This window comes from Pelmatolapia mariae, linkage group LG13 (genome assembly GCF_036321145.2).
Source record: "Pelmatolapia mariae isolate MD_Pm_ZW linkage group LG13, Pm_UMD_F_2, whole genome shotgun sequence".
Taxonomy (NCBI): domain Eukaryota; kingdom Metazoa; phylum Chordata; class Actinopteri; order Cichliformes; family Cichlidae; genus Pelmatolapia; species Pelmatolapia mariae.
In genome coordinates, this window is record NC_086238.1 from 11,537,834 (window position 1) to 11,551,123 (window position 13,290).

Genomic DNA, 13,290 nt, shown 5'->3' on the forward strand with positions numbered 1-13,290 from the left:
GTATATCACATTTTCCATCCAATGCCCTATACTAATGAGATCCTGATGGAAATCATCCAGAAGTCCAATGAAAAATAAATACATTAATGCTTTTCAAATTAAAATCAGACATGTTTCACTCAATCACAAAGCTAAGGATGCAAATTTCACCAGTGCAATTACCTCTGCATAATAAGGAGCATCATCACTGAACAAGAAAGTAAGACGAAACTCTTGAAAAGAGGTGAAGTGAAAAAAAAGAAAGAACATATCAGCACTCTCACTCCAATTATATCTGCTGAACTGAGAGAAAAAAAAGGTCGATAAAAAAAGGTCGAGATTCTTTAACTCAAAGTCTAAAACTTTGTGACGAAAAATAGAGACAAAAAAAAAAAAAAAAGATGATCTAAACATAGTATGTAAAGAAAACCTTACAATACACCTTCTGTTTACAGAGAACTCGAGATGATCATTTAATTGCTTTTACATAAAAGTCAGACTGATGGTTCCCAAGTTGAGGGGCGCACATCCTTTCACACACAATTAATCCTGGTGGAGGAAAGAGTAAAAAAAAAAAAGACAGAAAGAGAGAGACGATTAGGTAATGTTCAGTCCTTTCAGCTGAGCACAGGCATCATTAACAATCTAAGCACCGCCTGTGGTGAACCGCAGACTGATGGCTGAAATGCCAGAAAAGTTCAACACAGTAATGAGGAAAACTGCTCTCTCGCTGTAGCCGATGACAGTTTTAAAAGCAAACTGTGCCCAATAATTTCAGTGTGACATTTTAGTTGGTCATGGTTAAAATAAAAGAATTACTTCTTAAGTGTTTCACTCTACATTGTAATCATTACTATGAGGGGTTTATTACCAGCAGTTTGTTTTTTAAAGATTATCACCTGCACCCAGTTTATTTCCTGTCTGATCACTAGTATCCAAAGCAGCAGTCACTCAGTTGGAGGCAGAAGAGAAAAGGGCTAAAGACTTTTTTCACTCTGTTAGCTAATATTTTACAGCAGCAAAACCTATGTTAAATAAGGTGCAGGTTCTCCCTCTCAGACTTATTTTGAAATATACTTGTGTTTGTTTGTGCACAGCTGGTTCCTTCTTTTACCTGTCCATCAGCAGAGCAGCTGGGTAGATGATTTTGTGGTCTGCCATTTTCTTTCTCAGCTAACATTTGGCTTCCAAACACTTTCTTCTGTTAGAAAAATGAAAATTAAGAAAAGAAAACTATTAAACAAGATCAACAGATTTTAGTTTTTGTTCAATTTGTGTTGGAATAATCAAAGCACTGATTAATAGGATCACAGGCAAATATATATGAAAAGCTTTGTGTCTATAAGAGGTTGGCAAGAAATCATGTGACGGGTAATGCAGACACACAAATACTGTCAACAAACCTTTATTATTCCACCCCAAGAGCGTGAACGCCAGTGCCTCCTGCTGAATGGTGCCCGAGAGTCTGCTGAGGGTGTCTGTTTCTCGATCTACACACAAAAATACACCACCTTACGTGTTGGTTCTCCAAGCACCTTGTATGCATGTCTTTATTATCACAGCAGCATTACACTGAGTACCTGTCTGATGAGTTTTTTCTTTTTGGCAGACTCTGGCATGCTGCTCACTTGCTGGTAAAGCTCTCTGAGGGCTGATTCAGTGTAACTCTGAGTATCAGATGTGACTGTTGTTATGGAGGGAGAAGGGGAGGCCACTGTTACTGCAGTCACAGGGTCCTCTTTGGCCCCAGAACAGAGAGTCAAGTCATCCTAAAAATGTCAGAACAAAGCAAAATCAAAATTCTGTTTTCATAGAACAAAACAAATCAAACAGTTTTTGAGAGATAACTGCACAGATTTTCTTGTTGCTCTAAGTGAGAGTTTACAAACAAACAGCTTTAAAATCTAACTACCAAACCAGTATTTAAAAGTCTTATTTCAGGTTCGTTTGAAAATTATTCTATTAAACGCCTTGAAGAAGACACCAGCCTTTCCAGGTTCTGGAGTTAGACATCCAAGTGTCTAAAATGAGTCAAACACTGAAGTGACTGGATTTGGTAATTTGCTAAATGCAATGTAGTACTAACTCTCTCTTTTTTTTTTCTACTAAGACAAACTCTGTTAGAAATAGAAAACAAAAATACTTACATTTGACTGAAGAGCTTTTGATCCTGTGAAGTACAAGCGGGCATATTCTTTGATATACGCAGGCGCCTTCAATGAAAACAGACAAACATTAAAGCCTCTGGAAACAACTAAATATACTAATGTGGAAGCTATTCAGACATAAAGCACAGTGCGTTAAGGCTAACTATGTTCTACTTTGAAACTGAAATAAAGTAATTCATTCTACATAAAGGGGTCCGATTAAAGTGGCCTGTGGTTTCATTTCACTAGTTTAATCAAATTAGTACTGAATAAAGTATTTGTTAGATATAAAATAATTAACAGCATATAAAATCAAAAGTTGGGCATATCCAAAGGGAAAAAAATCTGCACACAAAACTAGAAAACAGCAAATGCATCAGTAGCATGGAAAAACCCAGGAAAACCATTTGTTTAATGGGGAAAAAACTTTTAATGTTAGTCAAGAATGTAGGATATAGGTGAACATATTAGTCAAAGCCCAAACAAGACCCAGCTATAATAAAAAAATACCAATAAGTGAAATATTTTCAATAGACTAATTAAAAAACCTGATCTTAATTCCAATCTGAGACACATCACAGCAAGTGAGATTTAAGATGGCCTGAAAGATACAAAGCATCTGCTCATGGCTGTGGGTCAAAGACTGGCAACAATTTTCAGAAATATTAAGTTTGATGATGATTATCTGTCCAAATACCTTTAAAATCCTACACTTCAGACACTGAGTTAAAAGGGCGACATCAGCCGCCTACTTCTTTCTTCCTATAAACCTGCTTGAACTCAAAACTTTATATCGACAGGAATTTGTCAAATACAATGTGTGCAGGTAAAGAGCCTGATGGCGGCTGATTGCAGGACATTTAAATGATTATAATCATTCATACATACATAAATACATACATACATGATTTCTGTTTTCTTGCTCTCTATCACGTTTGTTTGTACTTGTAACCCTGGCAACAATAGTCCTTATTATGAAACTTTAAGTAAAGAGAAGACATTGTTATAATACATGGCATATAGCTGTGAGATACCATCTAGGTGCCTGTTTAAATGACACCTAATAGCCTTTAATTGATAAGACCTGCCTGGGTTTTGTTTTAAAAGGAAATAATGTTACATCTTGATTTTTCTTGATTTTCTTTTCATAAGTTAAGCAACACTGATACAATAAGTGATCAACGCCAGGGGAGCTTACCTTGAACAGTTTTTGTGAGTGTCTAATAAGGAATGCTATGCCATTATTGAGTTTTTCTATGTCTCCCTGAAGATCACTTGCCATTACCTGCACAATTAAAAGAAGAAGAAGAAGAGGTCACAAAGAAACACAAAAAGCTAGTATCATTATTATTATTATTTGTGATGGTTCATTTGACTGCAAACAGTGTTTCGGAAGGTAGAACAAAATGAACCTAAGGTCTTTACATTTTTGGGCCAGATGATGTGTGGAGCAAACATCTTGGCTAAATTGATAGCAGACATCTTGTTGGAGTGCTGATTGCGAGCTGTGCTGTGCAGTAAATCCAACAGCAGCTTCAACAAGCTCCGGTTGGCAGGTGGGAGAAGCATAAACAGGAGCTGAAACGCCTCGATCTGGCGTTCCTTATCTGGCACATTTGTCTTATTCCCTTTATCATCAAAGCGAGTCAACTCTAAAAACAAGTGACAAAAAAATATTACAAAGCAGAGGTTAGCAATATTTTTCCTGACCATGCATTAATCTGAATGACAAGGATCTGTGCATGAGACAACCAGCACCTCCAATCTTCAGATGAGCATGATAGTGTCTGTGTGTCAACAGAGGCTCTGGAAGCTCTCCCAAGTAGGCCTTGAGCAATGTTGCGGCATCATTGGGGTGGAAATCGCCTGTCTCTAGATCTATCTCTGCCCCGGTGTTCAGCATCTCCCTCAGGGCTGCCTGCCTTAAGCTGTGGCCTGGCACACGAAACAGCCCCTCCACATGAAGGTCTGAGGGGTGGGAGAGAAAGATGGAGAGAGACAGCCAGAAAGGGGGAGGGTGGAGGGTGTTTAGGTAGGCAGACACAGAGTGAAGGAGACGCAGAGAGCCAAAGACACAGCAGTAAGGTGAGTGATGGAGAGAAGTAAATGGAAGGAGGGAGTCAGCAAGAGCAAAGTGCTTTCAGATAAATTATTGACTCAAACATTTTCATCCAGTGTCCACTTTCAGTGAATGACATCATTGCTTTCTAGAAATAAACCATGACCTCATGGCAATTCAATGCTTAAACTAAGTTACAGAGCAAGTAAAAAGTGTGATGCTTGACATATACAATTTAGAATAATCCAGTTATTTTAATCGTGTTTCAAAAAATAATATTGTTAAGAATTTCTTTGCCTCTGGAGGTGACACATGCAAAGGCGCAATATCACAAAACACTCTGGATGATACGGTTCATTTAATGTCACGTTATATGAGCATGTGAATCAATACTCACTTTTATTCAGGTACTCGATGAGCTGATAGATCTGTGCGATTCCTTCTTCAGTTAATGGTGCACCAAAAACAACTCCTTTGTCTGCAAGAAATCAAATGACACATCAAGACTGACTGCAGGCTTTTTGTGTACGAATGGACCCATTCTAGTCAAAATAGAAAGATGTGAGAGGCAAATTCTAACTACAAGATGACTTGATGAAACTCAAAAGCGCTTTAGTCTCCAGTCTTTATTGTTCATCACCTGATGAATAATTAGAGGAGAGATGATTTGCCTAACCAAAATAAACACTGGATTGTTCTTGCTTGTCATTTGTGAGGGTTAGATGTTGCCTTCTTTTTCATGTCCCCCTAAACTCCCCATAAGCAGGAACAAGCAATCTTATCATATTTGCTTATGGTAAATTATGTACTGATTGCTTAACTACTTAATTATTTCAGGCTTAGAAATAAAATTACATGACTGAGAAAGTCATGTGAGTCCACACAACTCTGCTTTCTCCCTCAGGAAATCAATAACAAAAGAATATAAGTATTACATAAATCATATTTGTTCAAACTACCGTTTCAAAGGCGGTTAAAATGCGTGCATAACGAAGACTCTTATGGCCTAACCTTTCCGTTTCAGGAAGTTAAAGGAGCGTAGAAAGCCGCTGGATGAGGGGACTCTAGGCTCGGAGTCTCCAGTAAGCTGGGCAAACTCGTCCCCAGGAAGATCTATCATTCGACTGATGTTGCTAAGTACCAGCTCCGTGAAAGCCTGCGGATGTTCATGTCTCAGCCGCTCCACGAAGAAGTCCGGGTTAAAGATGACAGGCTGGTTCGGCTTTTCCTGACTGATAAACACATTGCATTTTGTCTCCCTGTTAAAGGAAACACATACGCCATAGATTAATGTCCATCTTGAAATGATAAAACTTCGAGCTGGCCCGAGAATAAAGCGTTAAAAGTAAGACTTTGCGTGAATTATCGAATTAACGTTAGCTTATGTTAGTATAAACTGTTGCTAGGTTAACTTAGCTCCACTGGCTATTGCTAACGGGGAAAAAACAAGTCCCAATGCAAAGTAGTGAAAACAGAGTTTTGTTTTGTTTTATTAGTACTAATCCTCTGATGGACACATAGTTTACTCAGCAGCACTGTAACTTGTTCATCTTTGTCAAATTAATCAAAAGGTCCTTACTTTCTTTCGAGTTTGTGATTGTTTGGGGAACCATTTTCAGCCGCCATCTTCATTTTGAATTCTCCGCTGGTTCATATTTAGTCCCGCCCATTGACTTGTGATTGGCCGAGATATGCACACGTCACGTCGGTTCCGTGTATTTTTTCTCCAAAAAAAAACCCCAACAAAAAAAACGCCACTCTGATTTCAAGCGACTGGCTGCAATTTACAGTCTCCAATCACTCACTTTTCTGATTGGCAGAACAAACACCTAGTGTTGAGAGTTTTTGCACCACAGTCTGTGGATTGTGTCGAAGGCAGTGAAATCCAGGAAAAGCACATATAAATACAACTCTTATTTTCCAGGTGTTTCCAGGGCTGTATGAACCACTGATGAGATGGCATACTGGTACAGGTCCACAGTGACATCAGTGGAGTTTTTTACATGGAACATAACCATTTTTTCAAGACACTTCATGACAGTCAGTGCGAGGTCAATAGTTATTCAGGGCTGTCACTGTGGATTTTTTGAATAATAGTGGAAGTCTTAAGACAGGCCTGTACTGTTGCCTGTGAGAGAGAAGTGTTCAGGATGTCAGTCAACACCTCTGACAGTTTATGTTCACAATCTGTCAGTGCCTGTCCAGGAATATTGTCAGGGCCTGCAGTGTTATAGAGTGCTATGGAATCAGTCCTCTGCAGGACCTGCCTCACTTCTGCTGAGGTCACAGTGTTGGGTAGCTCACCTGGTGTAAGGGTGAGTCTGGTGCAGATGCAGCAGGTGATGGAGTTCTAAAGGCGGGTGCAGAAATTATTAAGATCCTCAGACAGAGATGGGTTGCTCCTGTGTATATAGCAGAGCTAATGAGACCTTATAACTTCAGCCGGTCTCTCCAATCATCTGACCAGGTATCCAGTTATTTTAACACCAGACGTTGAGGTTTTGACACCTAAACTCTGGAACAGCGTCCTTCATCCTATTAAATCAGCTTAATTAAAAAGACTACTGAAAATTAATTTCTATAGCTTACCCTTTCTCTGATTTTTTTGCCCATTATCTGTGGCATTTTGTTCTTCTAATACATGTGTGTAGGAGTGTGTATGCAAAAATGAATAAAAGACTGAAAAGTAATTGATATAGAATAAAAGTATTTGTCTCATCTGTCCAAAGATACAACCTAAAGACCTAAATTAAGTCCTTTACTTGGTTGTCTGTTATCTGAAGATACAACGCTGATTCATCCCTTAAAGTAGGTACCTTTTTTGTGATTCATATGTCTGTGCCAAGTGGTTTAACAAACAAGAAAGCATTCCTCTAAAAATGGTCAGGTACAAGGGCTAAACTGAAAATGAGTGAAAAAGCAGCCAATTTCCAATGAAAAAGTGTATCATGACTAAACGGAAGCCTTGTGCTCTAAAATGTCATATAAATCAACATCATGCTGTGTCCAGGAACACAATACATCCACAGGTTATACTTCAGTGAGTCTATATTTATAAAATACTGATCGGTGTGTTCTCAGTCAAGTCAGGTCTCCTGGTGTTTGGTTGTCTTGGCAACACAAACTTGACTTGTGTGCTCCAAAGAATAAAACATAAACATATCTGACAAAAACATAAATTTATAAAGCATTAAACATACAACAAGGGTCTCAAAGGTCTGAAATATAGTTTGAAAATATCCTGTCGTGAAATGTACAGACAAATTGACTTATGTTAAAAATGTAGGAATAGTCAAGCCAGTTTTAAACAGTTTTCTGAGAAGAAAACACATAATCATGTGTAATCAGTGCTGCCAGAAAACAACACATGTATGACTCATTTAGGGAGTTACCTTTTCTTAAAAAAACAAAAAAACAGTTAAAGTCAAGTGCAGCATCAGCTATGCATACAAGCGCATGAATCTTCTCCATGTTGAAAAATGAATATGTCAGACCTGTAACAAACTTCAATATTAATCTTATTCAACATATATTTGAAACTTCTTTATAACAACAGACTCATAAATATCTTGTTTGGTAATCCTTTGCAAATGCTGTGTTCTAAATTTATATACAAATGTAAGACTGCACACCACAACGTGAGCTTTACACCAGTTGCTGTAAAATCATTTTCTTCTGTAGCTACACAAAAAAGGACTCTGAAAATGTGAATTCCACATGTACTGTAGAAAGAGTCAAACATTTTACCATATTTACAAAAAGACTCAGAAAACCTTGAACAAGAGAAAGAAATGAAAGGAGGCAGCGATACAATAGCATGAAAGAGTATAGCACAGAATTCAGAGTGCTAATCAATGCAGCTCATACTGAAAAGAGGCTTTCATGTTTATCCCCATCACATCCACTCCTCTTATCTGATTTTTAGCCACTATATTGAAATTTCTTTTCACATTTTTCTTCACAGAATTTACCATCAATCCTCTCTCTGGCTGCCACGTTTTCTTCTTCCGTAGACCTCTGTCTCAACTGAGACATGAGCCCATAGGTCCAGTAGCAGTGAGGTCTGAGCTTACCCAAGGTTCTCCAGCACGCCCTGCGAAATGTGTGGGAGGAAATACAGAACAACAGGGGGTCCAAAGCACCGTTGATATACCACAGTGGGAGTGACAAATACGATTTCAAGATTGTGTAAATGGAAAGGACCGTGTCGGACCACACAACCACGTAAACCTGCATAAGTGATGAGGCGATATCAGGAAAGTTGCAAACAAAAAAAGCCACCACGACTGCACCTGAAAGCAGAACAGAGAGAGTGTTGATAATTCAACATTCTGAAATGATTTTTAATAGTACACTAATGTAATTCATTTGCATATAAACTGGAGTAAATGCAGGACAGCAAGGCTGTTTATGATTGTCTCATTGATTAGATAAAGAAGAGCAGTGTCCTATACTTTTCTGCCATTACTGAAGCCACTACTTTATAGATTGACCTGGTATGTGTCCTTCAAAGCAGTAATAGGATTTTAAACTTTTTTATCGCTCACCCATTAGTTTTAGAGCTCTCTTTTCATTTACAAGCAGTTTCCCATTCTGGTGACACTTGATTGTTTGCCTTCCTTCTGGATCCTGTGGCATAAGACCCATGTTTGTCCTTTGATGGCTATTCTTCCTCAGGTAGTGCAGGATGAGCATATAAAGAGTAAAGATGGACACTAGTGGGACCTGTTGTTGGAGAGGCGTGTTAGGTCCCTTTGTTTTACGCCGACACAAAAACATAACCTGTTAAATGGTACTCATCTCACCAGAAAGAAGAACCCGGCTCTCAGAAGTAAGGCGCCTTTGTAGATATGCGCGGGATCTGGCTCTGTCATCTCACACATGGTAGAAACTTGGAAGGCATCTTCTTGAGTGGTAGCTGTGTAGTCCAGGATGCAAGCGCGTGCCTGGTCATAGACCAGTGCAAAGGGGACAGCAGAGACCAGAGAAATCATCCATACTGACACAAGGCACGGCACTCGAGACCTCTTTTAAAAAGACAAGAAAAGGGAAGGAAAATTAGTTTATTAACTCTTCTTTACATGATACAAAAATAGAGATGGCAACAGTAAACGTATTCAGTACGTTGTGCTTTCTCTACCTATTTTGTTTATTATCCTGCTGGATACATGCTTTACTTTTTATTGATATATAAACAAAATTTAAAGTTAATCAACTCTGAGTACAGATGATCAATAATTCTAATGATTTTACTTTTTTTTAATATTCTATTTTACAACAGAAAACTGCCTCACATAAGACACTGTATTTGGTTGTCCAAATACTCAACCTGTAGGCTGGTGACAGACCACATGGTGTGGCAAATGGCTGCATAGCGCTCAGTGGTGAAGGTGACGATAACCCAGCTTGTGGTGGCACAGTACAACTGGCGGATCATGAAGTAGACCTTGCACACTGCTTGACCCAGACGCCATGGGTAGCTCTCCCAGTAATACCGATACAATGTTACTGGGATGGTCAAAAGCTGCAGAATGTCTAAAATTTAATAGAAGTAAGTTAATTAGCAAATTTGGATGGAGATAGGTTCCCTGTTATCCAAGCTGGAGGATACTGAATTCAGTCAAATTTTAATATATTTTAGCAAATTTATTAAATAAATATACAATAATGTGAAATTAAAACAATGTTGTTGTTGTTTTTTACTTTTAAGACTCAATCATTGCAAAATAACAACAACACCAGTGTTCTTAATTTAACTTTTAATTTTTAATATCACACATACATTTTTTAATAATGTAAAATTATTATTATTAAATAATGTTTGAAGAATTCTTACTACTTCAATAACTTTATTGACATGACACTTCACACATAAAAATGCAGTCAATGTGCTTTACACTAAAGAAGAGTAAATAATAATTTAAGGTAAGACTTAAAATGAAACCTACCTAAAAAAATAACATGAATAATAAAGACACTGAGTAAACCAGCAGCAGATGTTCTTAAAGGATTATAAAGGCAATAACAGAATATGTAAAATGTATGTTTTACATATTCTGTATGTAATTATTACGTTATAACAAAAAACCTTTCACGTTCGTACAATATAAATATTATATTGTACGAACGTGATAATTATGTATATTGTAATAATGTGATATTATGTTGTACAAACATGAAAAGTATATTGTTAGAACAATAAACTTTTCACGTTATAACGTGATATAGCTCTATTTTTCTTTTGCCTGGGTGGCAGCTCTACACTTCCGCTGGCACTGATTGTTTGTTTCTGGTGAATTTTTTTTTATTAACTTTGAATTTAGACAGTAAATGCAGATACATAGGAAAAAAATAATTTCCCTTAATGATTTTAGTTTAATGCTGTCAACAGAGTTTCTTAAGAGTGTTAACAGTGCCTACCTGATATAACGAGGCTGAGAAGGTAGAAACGAATGGCACTGACTCTCATGTGGGCATCCATGAGAAGGGTCAGTATGCTTACACCGTTAAATAAGACCTGCAGAGCATTTGGGGAGAACATTATGTGCTGTACAGTGTGAAACACTGCATAATATTTGCTCTTCATGACTAGTATAGTGGGTTAGTGATGCTGCTTTAGTTTTATTATAATTATTCCATTCAACATTGTGCATTGCAATTTAATAGCCTTGGGCTGCATGATGATGTATCCAGTAAATGTAATACTCATACTCCAAACAAGAAGATGATGCTGTAGAAGATGGTCATGGGGACAGCAATTCTCAGCGGCTCACTTTTGGTGACACTAATGTCGAGTTGTGGTGTCGCACTTGGGCTGACGTTACAGCTGAAGAGAAATGAAATCTCCCCTGAGAAGTTCATAGTGAAGCAGCGGGAACGTACTAGAGAGATTTTATAGAGAAATGATTCATAAATTTCACGACCAAGCTGGGTAAGCGTACCAAAAAGAAAATGTCTTTCCATAATGTCTGATTTTTTTAATTTTTATTTTTTTATTGCCAGACATTTAAATAAATAAATATATACATGCATACATACGTACATAAATGCGCAATCATTCAATCATTAGAACAGTCATTAGAAAGCGTTATTTGTATTCAGGTTATGTCATTTTTTCAATAAGCCTTTTTTATACAAATCCTGGAATATTTATTATTTCCATAATATCAAATAAACAAATAAAAGGCATTTTTGTACTTGTCTCTCTAAAAAGGTCTTTACCGATTTTGCTTAAAGAAAGGAAGGAATAAATCTGCAGCTGGGACACACAATTTTTTACATTTAATTATGTTTTTGAATTATTTTCAGTCAAATTGCTGATGATTGAGTTATTGCAGCAAACCATGTAATTATAGTTTTGTATAGTTTCTCACTCATCACTCCCTGCAAAATGTTAGACATAAAATTGGGAAGTGATGCAAAAATAAATCCACTAAAGCCACAGATAGATGATGGGGGTGGTGGAGTGGCTAAAACAGCAGGAGAAATCAGATTTTTCTTTTTTCTTCAGCTTAAATAAACAAAGTGGTAGAGTGTGTTTGCTAAATAATAAGAAGAGAGGGAGAGCTTGTGTGCATATAATTGGAGAAGCCAGCTTAATAGCTTCCATTCAATTGTAAAATAATAATAAAAATAATTTAATTTCCTTTTAAAAAAATTCATATTGAAATCCATAAAAATCTACTGTCACCTACAAAATCTTTGTAAAAGACATTGAAGATAAAACGAAGCTTAACATTAGGAGATTGTAAGGCATTCATAAATGGATAAATTGAATCAGTAATGCTGATAAAACACTTTAACTAAGAACTTGCAGAGAAAATATGCTGTAAAGGTCAATATTCTAAAAATATACCAATTAGAAACATTTAAAGTATACTGTAATTATGTCAAACATGTCTTTCAGTTAAATATGAAGCTGACATACATGCTCTTTACAACCCGTAACATGACCAATAAGCTAACATATAATTTAAAACCAAACTAATGACTATTTTAGAGCTATAATATGCAACTGAAAGTCTCTATTTAAAGGTAAAGGCTATTTGATGAGTAGTATATAGACTCACCTTCTAGGGAGAAGATGCAGGATGAAGACTGGCAGCAGGCTTCACAGGCAAAAAAACAAGTCTTTGGTCCCTCCTTCCCTCAGTGAGTCTTATTCTTTCTCTCTGCCTCTTGCTCACTTACCGTCTTTCTCGCTTCCTCCATCTCCCTCTCTTATGACACACACACACACACTCCCAGATGGTCACAAGACTGACTAGTAGAAATTTAGCAGTGGCTAAAAACAGCTGCTTCATGTAAAATAGTGTGTATAGAATAGCCACAAAACAATCAATGTACAAAAAGTATGTTTTTAATTCAATATGGGAAACCATTTACGAGCTCCAGTGGCGCAATCGGTTAGCGCGCGGTACTTATATGACAGTACATTGTAGAGCAATGCCGAGGTTGTGAGTTCGAGCCTCACCTGGAGCAGTCTTTCCACAATTTTGTGAAGTGCTATCCTATTCTACATGATGAAAAAACCCCATTAATTAGAATAAAGTGCTACAAAACAAAAAATAACTAAAGGCAGATGAATGGATAAATAAATATACATCAAGTATAGTTCTTCATACTTTAGAGACACATGTATTCAATTCCCCTGCTTTGTTGTCTTGTGCAAACAACTCTTTTCATTCTCTTTGCTCTTCTCCTCAATATATTGTCTCATATCACTTAATTACAGCAGAAGGTCATATCTGCTTTTGGATGCAATCTTACACTGTAATAAAAAAAATTGAAAATATTATCTGGTTGTCACCAACATCACTCTTCATGCACTCAGCATGTGGAAATAGCACTATTATTATGCTAATAATCAAAACATAACGGAATGACAGTTGATGTTCGCATGAAATTAAAGGAATCTCAAAGTAAAAATCTAAAATATTGTAGAAGGGAGTTTGCAACCAATACAGGATAGAGCAATGGTGGCCAATTAATTCCCCAAGCGGCCACATGAGAAACTGGGTCTGTCTCCCTTCACAACAGCCCTCCTCATCAGAGCCTGTTTCTTATTTGGTCCCTTGGGAAAATCACTTTCCCACCCCTGTATAG

General features: G+C 37.2%; 2 protein-coding genes and 1 non-coding gene across 3 annotated transcripts; 1 reads left to right on the top strand and 2 right to left on the bottom strand.

Annotated features, from left to right (window-relative positions):
* Window positions 1-522: 522 nt before the first annotated feature.
* LOC134640416 (rho GTPase-activating protein 19-like) lies at window positions 523-5,811 on the bottom strand. Its single transcript, XM_063492212.1, has 11 exons — window positions 5,765-5,811; window positions 5,197-5,444; window positions 4,583-4,663; window positions 3,885-4,094; window positions 3,552-3,778; window positions 3,325-3,411; window positions 2,127-2,192; window positions 1,560-1,748; window positions 1,383-1,469; window positions 1,094-1,180; window positions 523-528 (listed from the first exon to the last, which is right to left on the bottom strand). The coding sequence occupies exons 1-11, from the start codon at window positions 5,809-5,811 to the stop codon at window positions 523-525; spliced, it is 1,335 nt and encodes a 444-aa protein (XP_063348282.1).
* A 2,295-nt stretch (window positions 5,812-8,106) lies between these two features.
* On the bottom strand, window positions 8,107-11,046 carry LOC134640417 (pyrokinin-1 receptor-like). The gene is made up of 6 exons (XM_063492213.1): window positions 10,897-11,046; window positions 10,606-10,702; window positions 9,515-9,720; window positions 8,991-9,212; window positions 8,733-8,910; window positions 8,107-8,477 (listed from the first exon to the last, which is right to left on the bottom strand). Exons 1-6 carry the CDS (start codon window positions 11,044-11,046, stop codon window positions 8,107-8,109), a joined length of 1,224 nt encoding a protein of 407 aa, XP_063348283.1.
* Window positions 11,047-12,572: 1,526 nt separating this feature from the next.
* trnai-uau (transfer RNA isoleucine (anticodon UAU)) lies at window positions 12,573-12,666 on the top strand. Its single transcript has 2 exons — window positions 12,573-12,610; window positions 12,631-12,666. It is a non-coding gene; the product is annotated as a tRNA-Ile (tRNA).
* Window positions 12,667-13,290: the final 624 nt, after the last annotated feature.